Below are 27,629 nucleotides of genomic sequence, written 5' to 3'. Positions count from 1 at the left end.
ACTGAAGATAAGATAATAGACTTAAGATCAGATAATAGATAACTACTAGATACGATAATAGACTTAAGGTTAGATGATAGATAACTACTCTGAGCAAATCAGCATCAACAACCGCAAAATGAAGAGAAAGCAAAAAGGAGAAGAGTGCAACAGTTTGCCGTCCTCGTCAGTCTTTGGCATCATGGGCTGCTGGGCAGGAATTAGGTGGAGGGAGGAAAGACGGCGCCTTAACGTCTTCAGGATTGGGATGAATGGCCAGATGGACAAGAGTATTGTAGGTCAAAAGTGAACAATTTTCCCCAGCCCTTTTTTGGTGAAGTCCATCTGTTTCAAAGTTTAATTAATAGACTATTAATTATTACAGCTGTGGGAGCTCTTTTATAAGTAGTACCTATTCCCCCTGGGAATAGGTAAGTTAGAATATTCATAAAGATTGATTTGTTTATTGTTATGGGCCAGGATCACCCTGACGCCTATTGCTACCACAACACTGTGGTGCATTGTGACATCCAGTTAGTCCACTTTCTGCACCATCCAAATCACGGGACTCTGATAGCATGGGGTCAATGCTGCTGTTGTATTTTTATTTCATATAATTACTTCCTTTGCCTTCTTTATCTGTTCTTTTTTTCACTTACATGTTACCTCCTGTTTTAAGATGTATTGCTATTAAAAGTTGATCAAAAAACTGTTAATCAACATTTTAAAAAATAAGCGTACATTCTAAAGGTCAATGAATCACTTTGCCAGCTCCTTAAATTAATACTTTCATGTTTTCTATGATGGGTAGGCTAGAATGAACATATTGTATTCAGACAAAACAATATGTATATTGTACCTATATTTTGTGGACTAAACAATTATTGATTCAACAAGAAATGAATCATCAGATTAATACAAATAGGACTAATATTAAATGGTAAGACGTCTATAGACTCAATCGTAGTTTTACACACAGTAATCACTGACAGAATAATATTTTTTAATAATAATTTCTCTCTCATTTTTCCTCTCTTCCCCAGCTCAATTTTCTATCCATCCATCTCATAAGTACACACACAAAAGCAACCATGTTAACGTAAACAGTCGCGCGCGCACACACGATCATGAGCTGCAGAAAGCACTTCATTGTCCAGCAGGTCCCTGCGGTCCTCAACATGAGCCACCAGCATTTAGTGTTTGGTCCTGCACTGTAAAGATTCGATTGCGCAACCTATTTTGCCCTTTTACCACACACACCTGAGTGGCTTATATAGGGGTAGACGACAAGGGAACATGTACGCACGCTTCACGCAAGCGCGCACTCTGCTTTAAAGAGGGTGTTTGTAGGCGCTCTCAGCAAGGATCGGTCCATAACAGCATATCATCGGCCACTTTTCGATCTCGGCGCTACTGCATCTTTTTCACTGAGTGGAAGCAATTGGACAGATTGTAGCACCAACGGTAAGTCTCTTGAATTTTATATTTTATAATATTATTTTTTTTAAACGCAGAATTATCTTCGAGTGTTGACACTAGTTATTTACTGCAACTATAAAAACCCGATGTGTAACGTACCACATTTTATATAGATTATTCACAGTAATGTGCCTTTTAGAAATCAATTTTTACATAGTTTACTAGTTAAATTATACCGTTATTCATGCTTGGAAAAATATGGAGATAATTGAAAACAAAAAAAAAAGTGATATGACTTTATTTCAGACTCAGGGTCCAGAGAGACAAATACATAAAATGACATACACAAACAGTAAAAGTACATAGGCCTAGCAATGCCTTACAAAGAAACAGCTGTACCAATGTCGCCACAGCTGGGACTGGTAGTGTGTGCTACTAAGCTTTATGTTGGTTAAAACAACTATGATCTCATTTTCAGAGTCATTAAGTTGACAAATGAATTTATACATGAGATTTCTTAAAACAGCTTGGAAAGTATTGACTCGTGCAGCCACAAACATTTCACTAGCACTACTCCATCTCGGTCTCCTCAGCAGTATTCTCATGGCGTCATGATAAGCTACTTGAAATCTCTGTAAGCTCTTTTTTTTGTAGTTTGACCACAAGTGTGTAGTGTAGAGTGGTGTACAATATGCTCTGAACAGAGATATCTTCACTTTATCTGTACACATACCAAACTTGCGTAAGAGACTGTTTGCTTGTGCATACATCATATGACATTGCCTAGAAATGTCCTTGTCATCGGTCATGTGTTCTGTTATAAAATGACCAAAATATTTTACTTCATCACAGACACCAAGATTTTTGTCAGACAATTTGAAGTCAGGGAAGTTTAAACATTTGTCCTCTTTGGTTCGACAGATCAAGATAGCACTCTTACTGGCATTGTATTTGATGTCATGTTTGACACCATACACAAAAGTAATCATCCAGTATACATTTTGATGACAAATAATGAATGTAGCTCCATTCTCACATACAAAAAACTCCACAGGATAACTTCAAGTTACAGTGTCTTAAATGGTAAATTGACTACATTTATAGCAATTAAACTCTCATACACACACACACACACACACACACACACACCAGTGAACTGCCATGCAAGGTGCCTTCTAGCCATCAGGGGCTCCTAGAGGTTCAGTGTCTTACTCAAAGACACATGGACAACTGTGGCTCTACCTCCAGCTCTAGCTCCAGTCTGTGTCTCTGGGGAAATTACATTAACTAACATATTAAAGTAATATTAAAAGATATTTTTTTTAAACTAAACAGTAAAATCACCAGTAATATTGGAAATTGTTACACCCAGTGATACCTGACTTTTGCATTTTACCACAAATTAGTGTGGCAAGATATCACATTTAAGATTTAGAAATCCTAAAGTTATCACTGAGAATAAATTACATAAATGCCCTGTGTCAGTCAATGTATGGTCACTACTTGACTCTAATTCACAGATCAGCTAAACATCTGGATCCACCAAATTACAAGGCAGAGGGCATTAAAGTAAAAATAATGGAGGAGCAGTCTGCAGGCTTCATCTTGGCCGACTACGCAGTCTTTTCTACCATGTTGTTGGTCTCTATGGCCATCGGACTCTTCCAGGCCCTGAAGAAGAGGCCAGGGGACACCACTGCTGATGACTTCTTCACCGGGGGTCGGAGCATGCCGGCAGTGCCTGTTGGGCTGTCGCTCTGTGCCAGTTTCATGTCAGCAGTCCAGGTTCTTGGTGTTCCCTCCGAGTCATCTCGCTATGGCTTTAAATTCCTCTACATGTGCCTCGGACAAAGCATCAGTTCCCTGCTGACAACTTACTTTTTCCTGCCAGTTTTCTTTCGACTGGGAATCACCAGCACCAATCAGGTCATAATGAGCTTCCAGTTATTACCCCAGTTTTAGTCATGAATTGAGGGGGAGCATAGTGTAAACAACGTGGTATGTTTCACTTTTATGTGACCTGTTTGCAAAGGTCTAAAGATTTAAATTTGTATTTATTTAGATATGATACTTTTTTGATGAAAGTGGTTGTAGAATCTGGACCAAACTAAATATTCTCAGGAGAATAATATAAGAGAGGGGTCTGATTTAAGGGTTAAAAAAACTGAACACAAATAATAGTACGAGTAAGTGTTTCTAACCAATCATAGGTAGACAGACGGATGGATTTTTTGGTCAACATTTTAAAATTCACCTGTGGGTCTGATGTGGGGGATGAATATAAGAGGTGAGGAAGGATGAGGAATGTGTGCAGAGATACTGTGCTGTGTTGTAACTGTTGCCATCTGCCGGTCACAGTATCTGAAGATGAGATTTGGCAGAGGGATGCAGCTGTTGGGGAGTATCCAGTTTCTGGTGGCAACGGTATGACAGACATCCTGTGTTCTACAGATATCAGTCTAATTGTGTTCAGTGTTTTAAAGAGGATGTCACATTTTTTACACACACATGGTCTTTTATTTGCACAAACTGAAACCTCAAAAAAGCTGTCACTGTATTTGTTGATTTCCTTGTTTTTCCTTTTTCCCAGCTGCTTTACACAGGGATTGTTATCTATGCACCTGCCTTGATCCTCAACCAAGGTAAGAAAGATCAGCTGATACTCCTCTCTCTGTATGCATTGATGGGATGTTTTTATTAATTTGGCATTTTAATTATTCTCACATTCTCAGAATTGTTTGTATTTAGTTGATCTTTCTCCATGATTTTTTTAATTTGTCCATGAATTCACCACTTTATGACAGGTAGAAGTGTATTTCTTGTCAGAGATTCCCTGCATTGTTTTACTAACAAAACCCTGGCAAGGTTAACCTGTGGTAAAATGTCGTGTTTTTCCCTCTACTTGACCTACATATATTTTTGACAGATTTAATTACACTTTGTGGAGTCAGAATTTCAATAAAAAATATAATCAACTGATAAATTGGGATGTATGGAATAAGCCACCAGCATTGTATAAATTAGTTTAAATTAGTTCCACATTTACCAGTTACAACAGTAGTGACTTTACACATTAATGCATCACACCAAAGTTAAAACTTTTTACAGCTTCATCTAAATGGTGAGCATATTGGATGAAGAATGTTTAAATAACCATGCTGCAGGGAGGAAAATGTTTTATAAATGTCAAACTTTTCAAGAAGAGGCTTCCGACATCACACATTTTGAGAAATGTAATCAAAAATATTCAGTCATCAAAGTGTGGTGAATTTAATGCTACGAACATGGGCCCTATATAGCTTAATTAGACAACACAGGCTGCTAGGTGAATAAAATAACATATTAGATCGGGCATAGCCTCTTAGTCAGGCAAAACACTGAGATCTCAGGAGACAATACATTTATTTGGCCTTTACACTTTTTGACTTTCTTGGATGGTCATTTGTTGCTCATTAGGAGAAAACTGTACATACAAATTATGTTTTTGTTAAAGCCATCCTCAGCCAGGAGCCTGTTTCAGATGGTCTGCCGTGGTGGATGCTTGTAAATATAGTATTAAAAAGAAATATCAGGAAAGGGTGAATGTCCATCAAGGGTTTGATATATCTTTGTACATAATGGCAATTTCCGCAATTGCAGCCTGACATACACAACTAAGGATAAACATAGGGTAGCCTCTCTATATTACACAGAATCATACTGTACAAAACTCTGGCAGTATGTAAGTTTCGTTTTATACAAAGCAAGGTGATCAAGCTGACAAAATCAACGTGAGGCTTCACACTGACTACATATTTTTAAGTACTTGTACAACTCAATAAAGCAAACTATAATTTGCATCATTATATTAATTTTATGCTGTTCACTATGCGGGCTAGGCTGCAAGCTTGTAGCGTTAGCATGTTCACTTGTACTGCAGTGTGGACCAACAGTAAACATAAACATGCTGCCAGACTATTTTCACCGCATGTGAGTGTGTATAATGTTAGCTTGCTAATACGACTGACTTCATAGGTTGTCGCTGTAGTGACGGTGACCGTGGCTAAGTGGAGAGCAGGGCCGCCTTTCAATCAGAGGGTCGTCAGTTCAATCCCCCAGCTCCTGCTCTACTAGTCTCATGTCAATGTGTCCTTGAGCAAGACACTTAACCCCAAAAATTGCTCCCGTAGCTGCGTCTACGGTGTGTAGAGATACTGAATTGTAAGTCGCTTTGGATAAAAGCGTCTGCTAAATGACTGTAATGTAATGTAATGCCTATCAGATTGAATTTTTTGGCAATTTTAGACATTTAAAATACAGAAATGGGAAGGGGATTTCTTTTTTTTATTCAGTGAGGCTGTGTGGCAACAAGGCTGTAAAGCCTTGTGCACAGCACACTGTGTCACGGAGGGAGCTCTTGATGAGGACTCGGACGCAGAGTAGAGGTTCAGCTGACGATCTTTTATTTCCAACAAAAATGCACAGGGAAATCCCAGGAAACAAAAACCTCTCTTAGCGAGGAAAGAAAAAAATAAAGTAGAACTAAAAATGCTCTGGCGAGGAAAGAAGAAAATAACAAAGTAGAACTAAAAATGCTCTGATTTAACTCAAGGAGCTGCAAAGTCAAAACGGCAAAAGCCAAACCAAAAATCACTTCTCGAGGAAGGTATTAAACTACAAATAAAAAATGCTCTGATTTAACTCGAAGAGCTGAATGGTCGAAAAGGCAAAATGCAAAACAAAATCTCTCTTACCGAGGAAACAAGAAACAAGAACGGGACAGACAAAACTATGACTTGGACTGATAGTAGCATAAGGCGGGTGTGCAAGACGAAAGGACATGACACACTGGCACAGGACAAGGGGAGACGCAGACTATAAGTACACATGAGGGAAGTGGGGGAACAGGTGGACACAATCAGGGAAGACAATCAGACTGGTGACACATGAGGAAGGGCAAGGAACCTGAAACGAGAGGAGAGTTAATTTCCAAAATAAAACAGGAAGTCACAAAACAAACGTGGAGACAGGACAAAAACCCTGCTTGACATACAGGTGTGACATTAACCCCCCCTTAAGGCCGAATACCAGACGGCCTTGGAATGTCCGGGTGATCTCTATAGAAGTCCCGAATGAGATCCGGGTCGACTATGAGGCTAGGAGAGACCCATTGTCGTTCCTCTGGGCCGTATTCCTCCCAGTCCACGAGGAACTGCCTGCCCCGGCCCCGCTTACGTACTGCCAACAATTTCTTCACCGTGTAGACAGGCCCCTCTTCGATCATTCGAGGGGGCGGGGGTGGCTTGGGGTTCGGCGTCATGGCGCTCTCCCTGACTGGCTTGATCTTGCTAACGTGAAAGGTGGGATGAACCCTGAGGGAGCGGGGCAGGCGGAGGCGCACAGCTGCTGGGTTGATGATCCTCGAGATGGGGAACGGGCCGACAAAACGTGGAGCCAGCTTTCGTGATTCCACCTGTAATGGTAGTTCCTTGGCCGCGAGCCATACTCGCTGGCCGGGCTGATATACAGGTGCCGGTCTCCTCCTGCGGTCTGCTGCTCTTTTTACTCTGTCCCCCTGTCGGATTAGTGTCTGTCGTGTTGCTGCCCAGATGCGGCGGCAGCGACGGACTAAGGCATGGGCGGAGGGCACAGACACCTCTGGTTCGGACTCGGGAAAAACAGGAGGTTGGTAACCAAACACACAATGGAAGGGAGACATACCAGTGGCGGAGGTGGGAAGGGAGTTATGGGCGTACTCGACCCATGTCAGGTGTTGGCTCCAGGACGCAGGATTCTGGGCCACCAGGCACCGAAGGCCGGTTTCCAGCTGTTGATTGAAGCGCTCCGTCTGGCCGTTAGCCTCGGGATGGTACCCAGATGTGAGGCTAGCGGTGGCTCCGATGAGCTTACAGAACTCCTTCCAGAACCGTGAGATAAATTGGGGCCCCCGATCCGACACAATGTCTTGGGGGAATCCGTGGATCCTAAACACATTGTTCATCATAATATCCGCCGTCTCTTTAGCTGACGGCAACTTGGGCAAGGCTAGAAAATGTGCCATTTTAGAGAATCTGTCCACCATGGTCAAAACCGTGGTGTTACCTTTGGAGATCGGGAGCCCCGTGACAAAGTCCATAGAGATTTCTGCCCACGGCCGGGACGGAATGGGCAGCGGCTCCAGCAAGCCTGCACGGGTTCTGGAGGAGTTCTTGTTCCTGGCGCAGACGGAACATGCCTCAACGTACTCCCGGACCTCCGGCTCCATGGACGGCCACCAGAACCTCTGCGTGATGGCGAACATGGTCCGACGTACGCCCGGATGGCAGGTGAGCAAAGACGAGTGAGCCCAGTGGATCACCTGTGGGCGCAGATTAACGGGGACAAACAGACGATTATCTGGGCACCCACGAGGTGGAGGGGTCTCACCGTTAGCCTGCTTCACCTCGGTTTCTATAGGCCAGGTAACCGCTCCAACCACACAGTTAAGTGGAAGGATGGGCTCAGGTTCCATGGCCACAGGCTCGGGGCTGAAAAGACGGGACAGGGCATCAGGCTTGGTATTCTTTGACCCCGGTCTGTTGGATAGGGAAAAATCAAAACGGTTAAAAAACAAAGACCAGCGGGCTTGACGGGAATTTAAACGTTTAGCTTTCTTGATATACTGCAAGTTCTTGTGGTCTGTCCAAACCAGAAACGGGTGCTGTGCCCCCTCAAGCCAGTGCCGCCACTCCTCCAGCGCCACCTTCACCGCCAGCAGCTCACGATCTCCCACATCGTAGTTCCGTTCCGCTGCCGTCAGTCGTCGTGATAAGAAAGCACAGGGGTGAAGCTTGTTATCCAACTCTGCTCGCTGGGAGAGAATGGCCCCGATCCCGTCATTAGAGGCGTCCACCTCCACCACGAACTGGCGAGCGGGATCGGGGAGCGTGAGGATGGGTGCTGTGGTGAACCGCCGCTTAAGCTCTCGGAAGGCTGCGTCCGCGAACCAGTGAAACGGTACCTGTGGAGAAGTGAGAGCATGGAGCGGAGCTGCTGTCGCGCTGAAGCCTCTGATAAACCGCCTGTAAAAGTTGGCAAAACCGAGGAATTGCTGCACTTTTTTGCGGCTATCAGGTGTTGGCCATTTGGCTACAGCGCTTACTTTAGCTGGGTCCATCTGAACCCTTCCAGGGGCTACGATAAAGCCCAAGAAAGAGACAGTATTGGCATGAAATTCACTCTTTTCTGCTTTAATGTATAACCCGTTGTCTAGGAGACGTTGCAAGACGAGTTCAACATGATTTTTATGAGTGTCTAGGTCGGGGGAATAAATCAGAATGTCATCAATATAAACATAAACAAAATGATCTAAGAATTCTCTCAACACATCGTTTATCATTGTCTGAAAAACTGCTGGGGCGTTGGTGAGACCAAAAGGCATGACCAGATATTCATAATGTCCGGATGGCGTGTTGAATCCTGTCTTCCACTCATCCCCTTCCCTAATGCGAACCAGATGATAAGCGTTGCGTAAGTCCAGTTTGGTGAAAATCTGTGCCTGTTGAAGCTGGTCGAATACTGTAGTCATGAGGGGAAGGGGATATCTGTTCTTAACTGTGATTTCGTTAAGTGGGCTATAGTCAATGCAGGGGTGAAGAGTTCCATCCTTTTTTCCCACAAAGAAGAAACCAGCCCCTGCTGGGGATGAGGAAGGTCGGATCAAACCTGCTCTCAGAGACGACTCGATATAGTCTTTCATGGCCTGCCTCTCAGGCCCAGAAACCGAATAAAGACGGCCCTTCGGGATGGTGGAGCCGGGCAGGAGATCAATGGCGCAGTCAAATGCGCGATGAGGCGGTAGGGCTGTGGCTTTGCTTTTACTAAAAACCTCTGCGAGATGATGGTAGCAGCTTGGAACCTTGGTCAGATCGGTGGTCTCCGAGTCTGTGATAGAGTGAGTAAAAACACTGTTAAGAGTAGGGTTCTTCACTTGGGGCTGTGATTCCCGACATTGGTTCCTACAACTCTCCCCCCACGCCAGAATGTCCCCGGTGAGCCAATCTATGCGTGGGTTGTGGCGAATTAGCCACGGAAACCCAAGGATGAGATGGTGCAGAGGTGAGTGTATAAGGTACAGCCTTATGCGCTCCCAATGATCGGCGATGCGAAGATCTACTGGTTCGGTAACGTGTTATAGTGAACAATGCGCTTCCATTAAGCGCGCTCGCCTTAACAGGCTTACTCAGTGGGTTAACCCAAAGCCCCAGTCTCCGCGCTAAACCCCAGTCGATTAGACTCTCATCTGCCCCTGAGTCAATCAGTGCTCCCAGCTCGAGGTCTTTATTGTGGCGTTTAATCTTCACTGTGGTTAATCGTCGTGAAGAGTAACTGCTGTGACATGACTCACCAACAGGTTGGCCTTCACGGGGCAAGCGGTGATGAGGTGGCCATGTTCGCCACAGTAAAAGCACCTGCCCTCCTGATAGCACCGCTGCCGCTCCTCCTGAGAGAGCCGGGCCCTTCCCATCTGCATGGGCTCCTCTTCTCCTCCGGCGGGAGGTCGTGAACGTTGCTCAGGAGAGGTCCGACGTGATGCGGCGTGCCAGAGAGCCGCTGAAGAACCAGGTGCCGTGGCTGTCGACCTGGACCCGCGCTGCCGCCTCCGTTCCCGCAGCCGGTTGTCTGTGCGGATGGCGAGGGTGATGAGGGAATCGAGGTCCAGAGGGAGGTCCAATGGGACCAAAAGGTCCTGGATCGGATCTGAAAGTCCTTTCAGAAAAACATCGTATATGGCCGTGGTGTTCCACCCGCTCTCCGTCGCCAGGGTGCGAAAGCAAATGGCGTAATCACAAACAGGCTCTCCTCCCTGTTTTATCCGGCTGAGCTCCCGAGCCCTTTCTCGGTCTGTCGCCACAGGGTCAAAGACGAGTTTGAGAGCGTCGGCAAACCTCTTAGGCGAAGCACAGAGTGCCGAATTCCTGGCCCACTCAGCGGTGGCCCACGCCTTGGCCCTTCCCGTGAGATGAGACATCATGAAGGCGACCTTGGATCTTTCTGTGTGAAAGTGAAGAAGAGAGTGCTCAAAGTGCATTTCGCATTCAATAATGAATGACCTACTTTGTCCGATGGTCCCAGAGTATCGTTCCGGGGGTGCCAGCCTGGTGCATGCGTCAGCATGTGTGGCTACGGGGGAGGGCTCAGAAGGCGTGGGACTACTACAAGGGCGGCTCGAAATCTTGCATTAGCTGCTAGCTAGCTAAACTTACACAGTTAATCCTTTTTCAACTAAACATTTAAAGACCTAACACAGTGCCACCAACGTACAGTATAACATTGTACTAGCCCGGGGTATATAAGTAACATCACCAGCTTACCTGTAACATACAAAAATATACATTTAGGTGTACATTCGCCCCACAGCGCGTTCTACTTCTATCCTGTACAGAGATTCTCATCCTCTCGCGTATTCATGCAAGACTTCAGTGTGGCTCTCCGTCACAGACACTGCTCATATCGCAACACTGACATCTACTGGCGATTCACTGGATCTACTGCCTAACATGTAGCTGATGATAAATAATGCTGTACCCTCAATTTGAATTACAATGAACACTTTCTCCTCATAAACACATAGGAAACATAATAAACTCTCTTAACTTACATTACACCCAAACAATTATTGTACTTTCTGAACGACATATGACTTGTTGTGCCACATACTGCAAAATAAGTATAAGATGGTAAATTAACTGTATCTTCTATATTAACACTGTTTTGTTTTTTTAAGCTACTGGACTCAACATGTGGGTGTCTCTGTTTTCTACTGGGATTATTTGCACATTGTACACCACGCTGGTAAGGAAGTATTTTTTTCCATCTCATCAAACCTACCTGGTTCTTGGCTAGATGCTCTTAAACAGACAGGACTGGTTTCTGTTGGGATTTAAAGAAGACTGGCAGGAGTCCTATCCTTTTAATATAGGTCCCACATTTGCAGTCATTTTGTCACTTAAGCCACTGAAGGCAAGGCAAGGCAACTTTATTTATGGAGCACATTTCATCACAGAGAAACTTAATATGCTTTACATTTAAAAGAACAACAACATATTTATACTTACACCCAAAACCTACACACGCACATGCATACATACATACAGTACATACATACATGCATACATATATACAGACATACATACCTACTTACTTACTTACACATACACATGGTTCATTCACATACACATACAGACTTTAAGAGAAAGCAGTAAGGTTTTAGAGCTTAGCTTTAAATGTACATACAGTTTTTATAGATTGCAGCTTGTCAGGCAAAGCATTCCAGAGGGCAGGTCCACAGTATAACTAAAAACACCATTACCAGCTCCAGATCCTATTCTGGGTCCAACCAGAAAGCCACTGTCTGAAGACCTGAGAGGTCTGATGGGGATATATTCAGTGAGCAGGTCAGAAATATACTGGGGAGCTGAACCATGTAGTGCCTTAAAAAAACAATAGGAGGATTTTGAAGTTAATTCTCTATTGAATGGGAAGCCAATGAAGTGATTTAAGTATTGGAGTAATGTGATGATGCTTTCTTGTACCGCTAAGAACTCTAGCGGCTGGATTCTGTATGACTTCCTATTGAATGTTTTGATTATCCAGTAGAAAGGTCATTGCAGTTACCTCTGTTGAAATATAAAGCATGAAGCAGTGTCTCGGAATCAGTTTGTGGTGTAAATCTTTATACTTTTGATATTTTTTTTCAGTTTTCGGTAGAATGAATATCTCTTAATATTTGATATGTGATTTTTCAACACTTTTTATGGTCAGCATCAGGATGACACCCAGGTTTCTGACTGTTAGGTAACGTGATAAAAGGTACAAAGTTAATTCTAGCTACTGTTTTTTTGGGACCAACAAGAAGAATTTTAGTTTTATTTTGTTAAACTGTAAGAAGCTTTTTTCCCATCCAATACTGTGTGTTATGCATTATATCAATTTGTCAATTGGGCTTAGGCCATTAGGAGAAAGAGAGATATAAAGCTGCGTGTCATCTGCATATAATTGATCGGATATGTTACAGTTCTTTAAGATGTTACATTGTGGGATCGTGTATAGATTAAAAAGTAATGGGCCAAGGATTGACCCTTGTGGGACTACAGAGAGAACTTGAATCTCTTTCAATTTAAAAATGTGAATGGACACAAGAAAACTCATGTATTTGAGGTAGGAGAATGCATCAAGGCTACAATTCTTGAGTAGAGGGCAGCACACTTGATGAAGGCTGTGAAAGCCCTGGTTAGTAGTAGTTAGTTAGTAGTAGATAGACAATGAACAACAGATATAAACCGTTTGATGGGGATGCAGTCGAGAGAACAGGAGGAGGGTTTGAGCTCTTCTACTACTTCAATAAGGTCATTAAAATGCATGGGCTGGAAGTGACACATTACTTTTTTGTTAAACATTGTTTAAGAGGTGAAGAAAGTGTACATAAAATGTTGTGAGAAGTTAAAAAACATTTTTAATCTGATTTATCCTATTTTAATTATTGACAATTTACTGTGAAATGTAAGACTGTTGGGGAACATTTCTTTTTCATAGTTATAAGAGTAGATTGCATTTTATAAATTTCAAGATCAACCTTCAGATTCATTTTAAGCCACTTGAGCAGGGGCCTTCTGTGCTGTCCTACTACAGTTGAATAACCTAATTATGAGCCACAGCTATGATTATTATTTGTTTCTAGGCGGTGTAACAATACACGTATTCGTCTTTTGAACCCGGAACAATAACAAAAAACAGCTGAGGCACCGCTAAACTAGCTTAAAGGGAAAACAACCGCGGCAAACCCAGCGATGACGGGATGCTTCATCATTAACAGACAATGCATAATTGTCAGAATCAATGTAATAACAAGAACAAACTCACAACAACCAGTCACATATATTTATATGACAACAAAGCATGACAAATAAATCCAGCAACACTGCAGCGCTAAACCACGTATTCCACTGCACACTGAAGATAAGTGAACGCTGAAGATAATAAAATATTATTCACATCAGAGGGAACAATATTAACCATATCATAAAAACGGCACAATAGAAAATCTAACAGTAGTAACGCTACTGTAGATAGCAGAAAACAAGCAGTTCACTTACCAAAGCTGCTGTTCACTTAAAGACAAAGTCCATCCTCCTTTCTTTGATTACAAAGAGTTTAATGGAAAATAGAATCTACACCAAGCAAAACGCTAAAAATGTCATAACTTCTCTTACATATGTTTCAACCTGAACTCTTACTAAACACTAGATCTGCTAGCTAGCTTTCTGTTAGACAAAAGTCACACTGGCCCACTGACCAGTCACAGCGCAGGTTAATGCTGAAGTACTTAGCAGTCTACCTGGGTAGCAGTGGCACGCCCTGACGGCCCACCACTGGGTCAATGTTACTGTGTCCTCTTAGCAATGCCGCAGTTACATCAGGCAATTGATGTTTGATTGACCCAACTCAGGACTTCCCAGGCTTCTCCGATGACTAAAATTGATGTATTGTCTGTAGTTTCAATATGTTTCATCCAAAGTGTTTGTTGAATGGTTGAATGGTGTTTGAAACCCCCCTTCCAATTTTGGGATCTTTCAAAAAACAATACGACAAGCACGCCTGCTTCAATTTGGTGACTGGGAAAAAGTAGTTGTGCAGTATAGTTTTTTAACATCTTTCTCAAGTTCTTAACACACAGACTTCTATGTAAACACTGAAACTAGTGGAACAGAAGAATACATTTTGCCCATTTGTTTTTGTAAATGTCTCAGATATTGTGGTGGGTTTTCCTGTCTGTCTCTTACATCATCTTTCTGTAACAGGGTGGCATGAAAGCTGTGATCTGGACTGATGTGTTCCAGATTATAGTCATGTTGGCTGGCTTCGTGGCCGTTTTCATCCACGGTACAGTTCTGGTTGGTGGTCCTGCAATGGTGCTGGAAATCGCCAAAAATGGATCACGCATTAATTTCAATGAGTAAAAACACTGTTTATTTTGTTTCCATTCCATTTCAACGCATGAATATCTGGATAACCCCACATTACTGTTTGAACACATTAAGATGTTCACACCATAGTATATTATCATAGACCTACTGCAGTTCCTTGCCAGTCGTATCAAGTACCTTTTGATAATGATGCTTACATTTTGGATTATTTCAGGCTGATATGAAAGATGAAAAACAGGAAATACTATATGTTACTCCTGGTAAAAGTATACTTACAGTTAAGCACAAAAGTTAATTCCTGACCTGGGAAACAGACGGTTGACAAAAGTAATCTTAACTCAAGGTCCACTCACCAGGTTTTCTTGAGCTTCCAACCACCTTTCACTTTCTTCTTGGTGGAGAGAGTTTGCTCCAGCTGTCGTCGCAGCACTGAAGTCCCATACTAAAGTCCAGTGATGACAACTGAGCAAAACATATCAGGTGCTTTTACATGGGGGAGAAATTGTAAATCCATGATGTGCTGTCAAAAGCTCTGAAAAAAGTTAGTAAGTGGACCTGGATTTAAGATTTTTTTTTTTGTCAAACTATATCTTAACTTTAACTCCAGATGTTTTAATGAAAAGAGCCCGTGAAGTGTGGAGTGTCACTGATTTGTTTGATAATATTTTGCAACAGTTTTAGCGTTGATCCGCGGCAGCGTTATAGTTTCTGGAGCCTGTCTGTCGGGGGTGCATTGGTTTGGCTGTCCATGTACGGGGTAAACCAAGCTCAAGTACAACGCTACATCTCCTGCAGAACAGAAAAAGATGCACAGTGGTGAGTGGAGACCTCTTTGTCATTCACATGTTTAGAACAGCAATTTAAAAGGTTTCATGAATTTAAGTTAGGTAAAGTTCATGGATTGCGGATAACAACAATGTAGCATCTGTGAAGTCACCTTTTGGTTTCCAAAGAGACATTTTAAGGATTTGTATTGGACTAAACACCAAGCAGTATTGTGACACGCATCTACCACACGTCACCAAATTTCTTTACAATAACAGACATGTTATTTTCCTAAACTGTGTTTGGATAAAAGGTATAACTTAACAGCCGATGTTGTAGAGCAAGGTTTCATTATTTACACAGGTATCCGCATGTCAGCATGATGTTTGTTTTAGGTCAACATCATTAATTCAACATAAATTTCCTGAAGGTGAAAAGACTAACCAACTAGCTCCAAGTGAAATTCCTTGTCAGGTAGTTCTCTCAAGGGTTATTCTCAAAATACCTTTTATATTATCCTACATTGTTGCCTTGCAAATAATCATCAGACAATTGATATTTTATTTTCAGTATCTTTTCTAAAATGTTCATGAAGATATTCCTCTGTAAGACATGTAAATGGTTTAATTAATTAATTAATGTTGACAGTCAAGCCTTTAATTTACATGCAAGGCATCAATGAGCATCTAATTCCTCACAAAAACATTACAAATACACAACAGCCTTTCAGGTTTCACCAAAGTGCTTGAAATTATAGATTGTATAATAATAAAACCTTCATCAGGCAAATATAAAGTTGTATCTTTCCCACACAAGTGAGTAGTGAATATGCAGGAGTCCAACAATGAAGCTGGGTCACTATAATGATGTTTGCTTTTGATTGCAGGGCGCTGTTTGTGAATCAAGTGGGTCTGTGCCTCATTGTGAGCAGTGCAGCAACCTGCGGCATCGTCATGTTTGCTTATTACATCAACTGTGATCCACTGATGTCTGGGAGAATTTCTGCCCCAGATCTGGTACTCAAGATTGACTCAATTGACCCAAGATGACAAAAGCATGATGCTGTGTAGGGTTAAAAGCTATTGAAAGAGAAACATCTGTATGTCTAAGAAGTTTGACTTGGCTACTTAATTTGCTGCTACACTGCAGATGTTTGCTTAGGCTAATTACCACACTGTGCTTTGGTGTGACTAACGAAAACATATTAGTTTGGATATAGCCTAAGGTTAAACAGTGCTGCAAGCTGAGATGTGTTTTATAGATGAACTCAGGCTAAGCCTTTTGTTGGTTGATGACTCAAGACTTTGAAAAAACATTTCATTTACAAAATTACTTTGATTTGATTCAATTAACAACAACTAGAATAATAAATGTTTCTAACATAGATTTATTTATTTTTTTAATGTTTCCCTCTCTCTCTTGTCTGATGAAGTACATGGCGTACTTTGTGTTGGACATATTCAGAAATCACCCTGGATTTCCAGGTCTCTTCCTTGCCTGTGCATACAGCGGAACGCTGAGGTATTCAATCTCGGATTCTCTAAACTAAATTTATGACAAATCTCCCCCTTTAAAGGGACAGTGTGTATCATTAGGATGAACGTGAACGATCGTCCAAAAGCTTTTTTTTGTAAACTTCTCCATCCGCTGAGACAAAGCAGTCAGCTGGACAGAAGACAGGGGAAATGACTGATATTGACGGATGTATGTGTTCTTCATTCTTTATATACTTCACTCAGAAGTGTTATTTATTTTATTGACATTTTACATTTGTCTCCAGTGCAATATTAATTACTTTATATTGCTACTTTGCTGTTGTAAACATAACTGTTGCTGCTAACAATATTTAGCTATACATTATAAATAACTTCTAATTAGGGCCCGAGCACCGACAACGTCGGGCCGCGAGGTCCCTATTGAAACTGTAGGAATTATTATTATCATTATTAGGGCCCGAGCACCGACGAAGTCAGGCGAAGGCCCTATTGTAATTCAAAGAATTATTATTATTAGGGCCCGAGCCACCGACAACATCGGGCCAGCGAAGGCCCTATTGAAATTCTATGGGGTATTATCATTAGGGCCCGAGCACCGACGAAGTCGGGCGAAGGCCCTATTGTAATTCAAAGAATTATTATTATTAGGGCCCGAGCCCCGACGAAGTCGGGCGAAGGCCCTATTGTAATTCAAAGAATTATTATTATTAGGGCCCGAGCACCGACGTAGTCGGAGCGGAGGACCTATTGTTATTCTAATGTTTTTTATTATTAGGGCCCGAGCACCGACGTAGTCGGAGCGGAGGACCTATTGTTATTCTAATGTTTTTTATTATTATTATTATTATTATTATTATTAGGGCCCGAGCACCGACGTAGTCGGAGCGGAGGACCTATTGTTATTCTAATGTTTTTTATTATTATTATTAGGGCCCGAGCACCGACGTAGTCGGAGCGGAGGACCTATTGTTATTCTAATGTTTTTTATTATTATTATTATTAGGGCCCGAGCACCGACGTAGTCGGAGCGGAGGACCTATTGTTATTCTAATGTTTTTTATTATTATTATTATCGTACCAGTTTCATTGCAAAAAGGAGGTGCTTGGGATACTGGGAATCTTTTGAAATTTGGCACAAAATTCAATCGTGGTGAAAATTCCAGTATTATTGGGGTGTCCAGCTGCGGCATGACATTTTGGCTCGATAGCGCCCCCTACAGAGTAGCCCCAACTTTGGGTTTCACCTAGCTGTATGAAATTTGGTAGGTATGTGGAACGTGATGGGACGTACAAAAAAGTCAAAAGGAGGTATATCCTAAACCAAACAGGAAGTCGGCCATTTTGAATTTTATGACGTTTTTGGACCGTTTCAAGGCGCCGTACTTTAACAAACTCCTCCTAGAGATTAAACCCGATTGCCTTCAGATTTGGTCAGTATGCTCTTGAGACCTTGGCAGTGAAACGATACTCAAAGATCAAAAAGTTATCGAACTATGTGTCCGTGGCGTGGTGGCAAAAAAACACCATTCGCCATGAAACAGGAAGTTGTTGTAACTCGGCTGTACATTGCCTAATCTGCTCCAAATTTCTCATATGTCATAACATCCTGACCCTGAACACATGTATATGACAATTTAGAATCATAGTAATAGCGCCACCTAGTGGCAACAGGAAGTCATAGGTTGTGTACTTTGACACCCTACTGCTCACAGATTAATCGGATCCCTCTCAAATTGTGTCACAAAAGCCTTAAGACGTTGATAATGCTTCATTGTGAAAATTGTAGGAAGTTGTCGAAGCGTGGCGACGTGGCGGCTCTGCGAATTTCGATCCTTTGCCATGAACGAATAAACTGATGTAACTCGACTCCGCATCATCAGATCTTTACCAGATTTCACATGTTTGATTAAACTCCAGGCCTGAAGACATCTGCAAGCCAATTTTGAATCATAGTCATAGCGCCACCTACTGGCAACAGTAAGTTAAAGTCTTTATACTTTGGCTTGTTTCTCTTAGTTGGAAAATCAGATCAACATCAAATTTCTTCCACACAAATGTAAGAAGTTCATAATGCCAGTTCTCTAAGCTTTTGATGTTTCGTCGAACGCCGTTGCCGTGGTAACGCAGTCTTCGCCGTGAAAAACGATCGTCATTTGGAGAGGTTAAAAAAGCTTGAAACACAAGCAAACTTGACACACAGATCACAAGGCCAAAATGTAGTTCTATAATATGATTTTATTCAATCAGAGTGTTAAATCGGCTCAATAGCGCCCCCTACAAAATTTCGACGAAGCAGCCCTCGCAGTACGTTTCACATAGATTAACAAAATTTGGTAGGCACATGTATCACATGTGGACTTAAATAAAAGTCTCTTGGGGCCATGCCCTAAACCCAACCGGAAGTCAGCCATTTTGAATTTAGTCTGAATTTCTGTTGTCGTTTTTTCAATTTCCAGGCGCTCTACTTTAACGAACTCCTCCCAGGGAATTAATCAGATCAACTTAGAATTTGGTCAGAACAATCTAAAGACCTTTGTGATTAAAAGTTACTCAAAGCTTGTTGTGTCGTGAAATGCCGTTGCCGTGGCGACGCATTCCTCGCCATGAAAAACAAAGGTGTTTTTGAGGGGTTGAAAATACTCAAAACAAAATCAAACTTGTCACACACATTTAAAATCCTGAATGTAGTTATCTGATGTGATTTTAATGCTTCAGAGTGGCAACTCGGCTCGATAGCGCCCCCTACAATATTTCAACGATGCAGCCCTCGCAGTACGTTTCACCTAGATGTATAACATTTGGTAAGCAGATGTATCACATGTGGATTTAAAAAAAAGTCTTAGGGGTCCATGCTCTAAACCTAACCGGAAGTCAGCCATTTCTAATTTTGTATGAATTTCTCGTGTATTTTTCCCATTTCCAGGTGCTGTACTACGAACTAGTCCTAGGTAATTAATCAGATCAGCTTAGAATTTGGTCAGAACAATCTAAAGACCTTTGTGATTAAAAGTTTAGAATTCATCAAACATGGACTTGGTGTAGCGGCCATTTTACATGGTTCGCCATCATCCATCAAGCTGTTGTAACTCAACTGTACTTTGTCAAAACTGTCCCAAAGTTGACATGCTTGATTACTGTCATGATTTTAGGACATCTGCATGCCAATATTAACTCATAGTCATAGCGCCACCTACTGGCAACCACGGACGTAAGCAGGATTCTATAATTACAGCGGCCCAAACACTGAACTTAATAAAAGGGTTTGTGGTCACACCATGAGAAAAAGACTTCTCTGATCTAAATATGTGCAAACTAAGATGCTTGGAGAGCAAACGTTAGACAACAGTGGTTCTCAAACCATGTCAGTGGGCATTAGTATAAATGATCTGTCCAGGGCTTCTACATGAGAATCAGGTTAAATGTTATAATGAATGCTTCACACTACAATCTAAAGTTACAGAAGAGCTTAAAATAAAAACAGTGTTAAATTGAAGTGTTCAAGTAAAAGCAAATGACACTGCTGTTCTGTTAACTTTCATGTAAGTCCAAATACAATCAGCAGGACACTGTAGGGAGTTGAACTTTGTCACAGTAAACTGACAGTCTGTTATATTTCGAACATTGAAGTGCATTCACGCACATTCATTTTCTTAAAGATCTTAACAGGCTTACATCTATGATTGTATTGGAGGTACACTTAAAACATTTGAGGCTTAAGACCTGGCAACATGATCTTGCTACGCTGCAGGTCGACGCAGGAAAAATCATCTAACTCGTGCACGCAGTGTATGATGGTCACAGAAATGCATGGCCGCGTCATCCAGAGTCTGACGGTCACAGAAATGTATGGCTGCGTCACCCAGAGTCCTGCCAGTACCAAGAAATACCGTTTAACTCGTGCACTCAGTGTATGATGGTCACTGAAATGCATGGCCGCGTCATCCAGAGTCTGAAGGTCACAGAAATGTATGGCCACGTCAAGCAGAGTCCTGCCAGTACCCTCGACGTGCGTGAAGTTGCGAGGGCCCGATCAATGCTGCTTGCAGCTTTAATTAGGGCCCGAGCACCGACGTAGTCGGAGCGGAGGACCTATTGTTATTCTGTTTTTTATTATTATTATTATTATTATTATTATTATTATTATTATTATTATCGTACCAGTTTCATCGCAAAAAGGAGGTGCTTGGGATACTGGGAATCTTTTGAAATTTGGCACAAAATTCAATCGTGGTGAAAATTCCAGTATTATTGGGGTGTCCAGCTGCGGCATGACATTTTGGCTCGATAGCGCCCCCTACAGAGTAGCCCCAACTTTGGGTTTCACCTAGCTGTATGAAATTTGGTAGGTATGTGGAACGTGATGGGTCACACAAAAAAGTCAAAAGGAGGTATATCCTAAACCAAACAGGAAGGCGGCCATTTTTAATTTTATGACGTTTTTGGACCATTTCAAGGCGCCGTACTTTAACAAACTCCTCCAAGAGATTAAACCCGATTGCCTTCAGATTTGGTCAGTATGCTCTTGAGACCTTGGCAGTGAAACGATACTCAAAGATCAAAAAGTTATCAAACTATGTGTCCGTGGCGTGGCGGCAAAAAAACACCATTCGCCATGAAACAGGAAGTTGTTGTAACTCGGCTGTACATTGCCTAATCTGCTCCAAATTTCTCATATGTCATAACATCCTGACCCTGAACACATGTATATGACAATTTAGAATCATAGTAATAGCGCCACCTAGTGGCAACAGGAAGTCATAGGTTGTGTACTTTGACACCCTACTGCTCACAGATTAATCGGATCCCTCTCAAATTTTGTCACAAAAGCCTTAAGACGTTGATAATGCTACATTGTGAAAATTGTAGGAAGTTGTCGAAGCGTGGCGACGTGGCGGCTCTGCGAATTTCGATCCTTCGCCATGAACGAATAAACTGATGTAACTCGACTCCGCATCACCAGATCTTTACCAGATTTCACATGTTTGATTAAACTCCAGGCCTGAAGACATCTGCAAGCCAATTTTGAATCATAGTCATAGCGCCACCTACTGGCAACAGTAAGTTAAAGTCTTTATACTTTGGCTTGTTTCTCTTAGTTGGAAAATCAGATCAACATCAAATTTGTTCCACACAAATGTAAGAAGTTCATAATGCCAGTTCTCTAAGCTTTTGATGTTTCGTCGAACACCGTTGCCGTGGTAACGCAATCTTCGCCGTGAAAAACGATCGTCATTTGGAGAGGTTAAAAAAGCTTGAAACACAAGCAAACTTGACACACAGATCACAAGGCCAAAATGTAGTTCTATAATATGATTTTATTCAATCAGAGTGTTAAATCGGCTCAACAGCGCCCCCTACAAAATTTTGACGAAGCAGCCCTCGCAGTACGTTTCACATAGATTAACAAAATTTGGTAGGCACATGTATCACATGTGGACTTAAATAAAAGTCTCTTGGGGCCATGCCCTAAACCCAACCGGAAGTCAGCCATTTTGAATTTAGTCTGAATTTCTGTTGTCGTTTTTTCAATTTCCAGGCGCTCTACTTTAACAAACTCCTCCCAGGGAATTAATCAGATCAACTTAGAATTTGGTCAGAACAATCTAAAGACCTTTGTGATTAAAAGTTACTCAAAGCTTGTTGTTTCGTGAAATGACGTTGCCGTGGCGACGCATTCCTCGCCATGAAAAACAAAGGTGTTTTTGAGGGGCTAAAAATACTCAAAACAAAATCAAACTTGTCACACACATTTAAAATCCTGAATGTAGTTATCTGATGTGATTTTAATGCTTCAGAGTGGCAACTCGGCTCGATAGCGCCCCCTACAATATTTCGACGATGCAGCCCTCGCAGTACGTTTCACCTAGATGTATAACATTTGGTAAGCAGATGTATCACATGTGGATTTAAAAAAAGTCTTAGGGGTCCATGCTCTAAACCCAACCGGAAGTCAGCCAATTTGAATTTTGTATGAATTTCTTGTGTATTTTTCCCATTTCCAGGTGCTGTACTACGAACTAGTCCTAGGTAATTAATCAGATCAGCTTAGAATTTGGTCAGAACAATCTAAAGACCTTTGTGATTAAAAGTTTAGAATTCATCAAACATGGACTTGGTGTAGCGGCCATTTTACATGGTTCGCCATCATCCATCAAGCTGTTGTAACTCAACTGTACTTTGTCAAAACTGTCCCAAAGTTGACATGCTTGATTAAGTCATGATTTTTGGAAATCTGCATGCCAATATTAACTCATAGTCATAGCGCCACCTACTGGCAACCACAGACGTAAGCAGGATTCTATAATTACAGCGGCCCAAACACTGAACTTAATAAAAGGGTTTGTGGTCACACCATGAGAAAAAGACTTCTCTGATCTAAATATGTGCAAACTAAGATGCTTGGAGAGCAAAAGTTAGACAACAGTGGTTCTCAAACCATGTTAGTGGGCATTATTATAAATGATCAGTCCAGAGCTTCTACATGAGAATCAGGTTAAATGTTATAATGAATGTTTCACACTACAATCTAAAGTTATAGAAGAGCTTAAAATGAAAACAGTGTTAAATTAAAGTGTTCAAGTAAAAGCAAATGACAATACTGTTCTGTTAACTTTCATGTAAGTTCAAATACAATCAGCAGGACACTGCAGGGAGTTGAACCCCATCCCAGTAAACTGACGGTCTGTTATTTTATAAACACTGAAACACATTCACACATTCATTTTCTTAATGATCTTAACAGGCTTACATTTATGATTGTATCGGAGGTACACTCAAAACATTTGAGGCTTAAGACCTGGCAACATGATCTTGCTGCGCTGCTGGTTGAGGCAGGAAATACTGTTTAACTCGTGCACGCAATGTATGATGGTCACAGAAATGCATGGCCGCGTCAACCAGAGTCCTGCCAGTACCCTCGACGTGCGTGAAGTTGCGAGGGCCCGATCAATGCTGCTTGCAGCTTTAATTGGCTGTGATATTCACAAGAAAGAGTACTAATAGTGTGTAAACATAGCCAGTGAGCTGCTGTTGTGGGATATTTGGTGACCATGTGTCTTTTTCACAGCACGGTCTCTACAAGTATCAATGCAATGGCTGCAGTAACAATGGAGGATCTGCTGAGGCCTCGTCTGCGCCTCATGACCCAGAAGAATTTGCTACTTATTTCGAAAGGACTGTGTAGGTCAATCCTCACCGAAAACATCCACTTATTAATTGTTTTACCCTTGCGTGTATTCTTAAAACCACTATTTTTTTCTCTAAGCGTTCCTGTACGGAGTTGGTTGTATCACAGTAGCTTCTCTTTCTTCTCTCCTGGACTGGGGAGTTCTTCAGGTATAATACCTAAATATTACTATCCACTATCACATGATATTTTATATATCTATATATATGACTATTATAGTAAATGCGCAATAGTTCTAACCTGAACTGCAGTATAAAATTGACTTTGTTTTTTCTAATAAAGTCTCCAGAACTGCCTTTGTCTTTCCTATTCAGGGGTCGTTCACAGTAATGGGTGTGGTCAGTGGTCCAATACTGGGTGTATTCATTTTGGGGATGTTTGTCCCAGCAGCAAACAGGCTGGTGAGTGAATTAATTTTTTCTGTGTTGTGCACTGTAGTTCATTTGTTTATTCTCTTATTCAGGAAAACCTATAAGAAATATGGGCATACCTTAAATCATTGAACTCAGTAAAAGCCAGTGTTTTTAGATTGAGCTTTAAAAGGATATCTCAAAAGTTGTGGAAAGTTTGGTTTCTCTTTTCTCAGACACACGGTTTCTCGCCTTGATAAATCCCAAAATGTATGAGGGAATCTCATGGGATTGATTTTTTTCTATCAGCGCTTACGGCCTCGCTCCCTCCGCTCTGCCGATGCCTCTTGTTTATAATAGTGCTGTAGCTACAATATGATGGTGTTGCCCTACGACTCCTTATAAAAGAGGAATGCAACACTGACCAGAGAGTTTGAAATTATGACGTTATTTTACTAAACTCTAAATTAATTCCTGATTGTTTCAGACACTGGAATCGTTTCAATGCATTGATGTAAACTCCTCCACTTTGTGTTATTACTGCACCACTTCTATATTATTATGAACACTTTTAGGCCAAACAGGGCTTCTATCCAAGCTACGCTCTTTCCATGTTCCACAATATGCCTTGTTAAATATATATTTTTACTGTCAATATCACTGTTTAGAATCAAACTAAATTATTCATAAACATTATCTTCAAACCACCTTGAGACCGCTTTCAGAGTTCTCACTGTATGTGTTTTTATATTGTCAACAGTTATTATGGAAATCAGTTTTACCACTGCAGTTTGTGTTATCAACAGCAAGAAATCATTTTATGACGCCTTTCACTTCCGTTAGATGTTACTGATTTATATGATTTTATGTTGGGTGCTCTATATTTGTATAATAGTGTATAATATAATAAAGTGAGTTATCTTTATTGAAATCCAACTATTAAGAAAGGACAGGTATTATATATATATATATATATATATATATATATATATATATATATATATATATATATATATATATATATATATATATATATATAAAAAGTTCAACAAAGTTGTTCTTGGTCTTTCAGGGGGCGTTCTCAGGAATCATAGTGGGCTTCTGTGTCTCTCTGTGGCTGGCTGTTGGTTCAACTCTTTACCCTCCCAGTGAGGAGACCATGGGTGTGCTGCCTTACTACACACGCGAGTGTGGACCCAGCAACATCACCCTGAACAGCAGCCGTCCCCAGGACCAACACTCCATCTCCACACTGCCTTATCCCGATGACCAGGGGTCAGTGAGTTCAGCAAGGCCTGCACTGATACAGAACGTTTTTCCCCATGTGGTTTACATTGGTTAAAGATGGAGAACAGCATCTATAATTACAATTTATTTGTACTAAAATTAATACAAATATAAATTATGAATGTACGACATTCAGAGGATTAATAAAGCAGCACCACCTATTTAAATAGATATGTAAATATATAGTGGACTAATGTCTCCTCACTGGCTAGCTCACAGTCGTCGCTCTTTACTGCTCTCATGTGGTGCTTACAGCTGATAACACCGTCTTGACCGACAGCATCATCGCGGAAGCATAGAATGTACCCTCCGCTTCCCCCTCAAGTTAGCATTGTTAGGTCTGTCAGCTCTGTCAGCGCGTTTGCAGTAGTTTGTATTATTAGTTAGCTACGAGCGTCGCCTCAGGCGTCGCCATGTTGAGAGATGTTGAGAGGCAATCGAAACGCTTCCATTAATGAATGTGGTTTGATTTGGTAAAGAGTAGTGTAGTAAATAAAAGGCTGGTATTAAACTAGATTTGTGTTCCAACAATAACACTGAAAAAATATTTTTAATAAACCCTTTCTTTTCTGAAACTAGGGACTTGCTTGACTTCTACTCCCTGTCCTACCTCTACTTTGGTGCCCTGGCAACTGGTACGGTCATTCTAGTTGGGCTGATAGTGAGCTATGCAACAGGTAAGAAGATAAAAAGCCACACAAGGACACATTCAGAACTGCGGTTAAATAAACTACACTGAGTTGCCAGTATTTTAGATTTACAACCAATGCCATCCAACACAAGTTTCTGTGCAATTCAAGCTTCTAATGTTCCATTTTCTGATACTATATCAAAGAGATGTGATTTAACTCTGTTGACACCTCTGTCTGTTGTTATGTGTGGTGGTTAATTGCATTGCATTACATTTTTCTCGTTTCTCTCTACACACAGGACCAACAAAGAGGATTCATATTAAAGAGGGTTTGTTGTGGTGGGATCTGAACAAAAAGCAAGTAGAGGTCCTATCAAAGCACAGAGTAAGTACTATATCACAAGCTTGTGACTTTGGTGCTCATTGTTTTACTTGAGTAGATACACTTTCAGAATGTAGAAACATAAGGATAAAGTTGAACAGGATGGACCAGACATCTTAATAAATACAATATATTATCTTCTTTTTAAAAAGATCTTGGCTAGGTAACACACTGGATTGTGACCTTATGGATTCACATTTGTCTGTATGGAGTGGGCATGCTTTCATCTGAGACTCTTAATGAAGGTTTTTTTTCCAAAAAGTTATAGATCCATTTTGTAAATTGCACAACAAAATGAATCCCTGCTAAGACAGTAACACCTGTATTATTGATAATAGATCACTGCGTGTACAATTGTGGATGTACTGGCTGTGTTTCCCTTTCTTCTGCACAATGCATGCTGGGATACGCTGCAGCCGCCTGTGGGTCTGAATAAAGCAATAACCAGGTAAAAAAATTAATATATATGTTATTACTTAACAAAATAACTTGGTCTTTTTTTGCAGGGAGACGAGGTAACAGATAAACCACAGCTTGTGCCTTTGAGGGAGATGCATAAAGAAGATACAAAAGAAGAAGAACCAACAGATGTTGGGAATATTGAATCACCACTCAGAGTTTAGGTGTTGAACAGCTTTTTTAAAATTCCAAATAGCATTAATGGGAGGTTATCGTCTCCAGTGGCAGTAAGCATTTTATCACTATTTTTTAAACACTCAATTCAACTCTTAATTCCTTAAGTGTTGTCTCTTTCTAAGTCTGCTCCACATTTGGTGCTGTGTTTAATCAAAACATTTTTTTTTTTTTTTTTAAATCCTTTAAATGTTATTGGATAATGAAGGTCTTTATCATTGCGCCAAGGAAGGTATAGATCAAAAACCCTCAGGTTTTATTTGAATTCCTGTAATGCCGAAAGGCTCTTTCATCACAACATTCATTCTGGTATGTTCCATATCTGGAGCAATGCACACCTGCACTTCAACCAGTGTAAATGGATCTGTGACAGGTGGCCTGGGGTAAACTGCGGGTCTGTGCATTACCAGTTATTGATCTGTTTTGCCTGTGATGCCTGGTATGGCTTTCCATGTAAATCGCATTTATCCTATAATTGAAATATTGTACTTATTTTATTTGTATTGTCTCTCTTTCCATTCTAAGTCATAATAAATCTGTCTGATGTTGAAAATATA

General features: G+C 41.2%; 1 protein-coding gene across 1 annotated transcript; it reads left to right on the top strand.

Annotated features, from left to right (window-relative positions):
• Window positions 1-1,319: 1,319 nt before the first annotated feature.
• Window positions 1,320-27,629, top strand: slc5a5 (solute carrier family 5 member 5). The gene is made up of 16 exons (XM_068707534.1): window positions 1,320-1,443; window positions 2,919-3,324; window positions 3,757-3,822; window positions 3,989-4,040; window positions 11,144-11,211; window positions 14,217-14,371; window positions 15,018-15,158; window positions 15,994-16,123; window positions 16,540-16,628; window positions 23,670-23,782; window positions 23,868-23,938; window positions 24,104-24,190; window positions 25,212-25,414; window positions 26,006-26,103; window positions 26,357-26,442; window positions 26,946-27,629. Exons 2-16 carry the CDS (start codon window positions 2,977-2,979, stop codon window positions 27,060-27,062), a joined length of 1,824 nt encoding a protein of 607 aa, XP_068563635.1. The 5' UTR covers window positions 1,320-1,443; window positions 2,919-2,976; the 3' UTR covers window positions 27,063-27,629.

The sequence above is a fragment of the Cebidichthys violaceus genome, unplaced genomic scaffold (genome assembly GCF_023349555.1).
Source record: "Cebidichthys violaceus isolate CVI_PGR_0920_01 unplaced genomic scaffold, fCebVio1.0.p SCAF_13, whole genome shotgun sequence".
In the NCBI taxonomy this organism is placed as follows: Eukaryota; Metazoa; Chordata; class Actinopteri; order Perciformes; family Stichaeidae; genus Cebidichthys; species Cebidichthys violaceus.
This window is presented reverse-complemented; position numbering and strand designations above follow the sequence as displayed.

Bases quoted from the DNA above. Each gene is read 5' to 3' on its own strand.
- slc5a5 (XM_068707534.1), top strand. From the start codon at position 2,977: ATGGAGGAGCAGTCTGCAGGCTTCATCTTGGCCGACTACGCAGTCTTT. The intron at 11,212-14,216 runs GTAAGGAAGTAT...TTTCTGTAACAG, and splicing joins GCACATTGTACACCACGCTG to GGTGGCATGAAAGCTGTGAT. The intron at 23,783-23,867 runs GTAGGTCAATCC...TTTTTCTCTAAG, and splicing joins ACTTATTTCGAAAGGACTGT to CGTTCCTGTACGGAGTTGGT.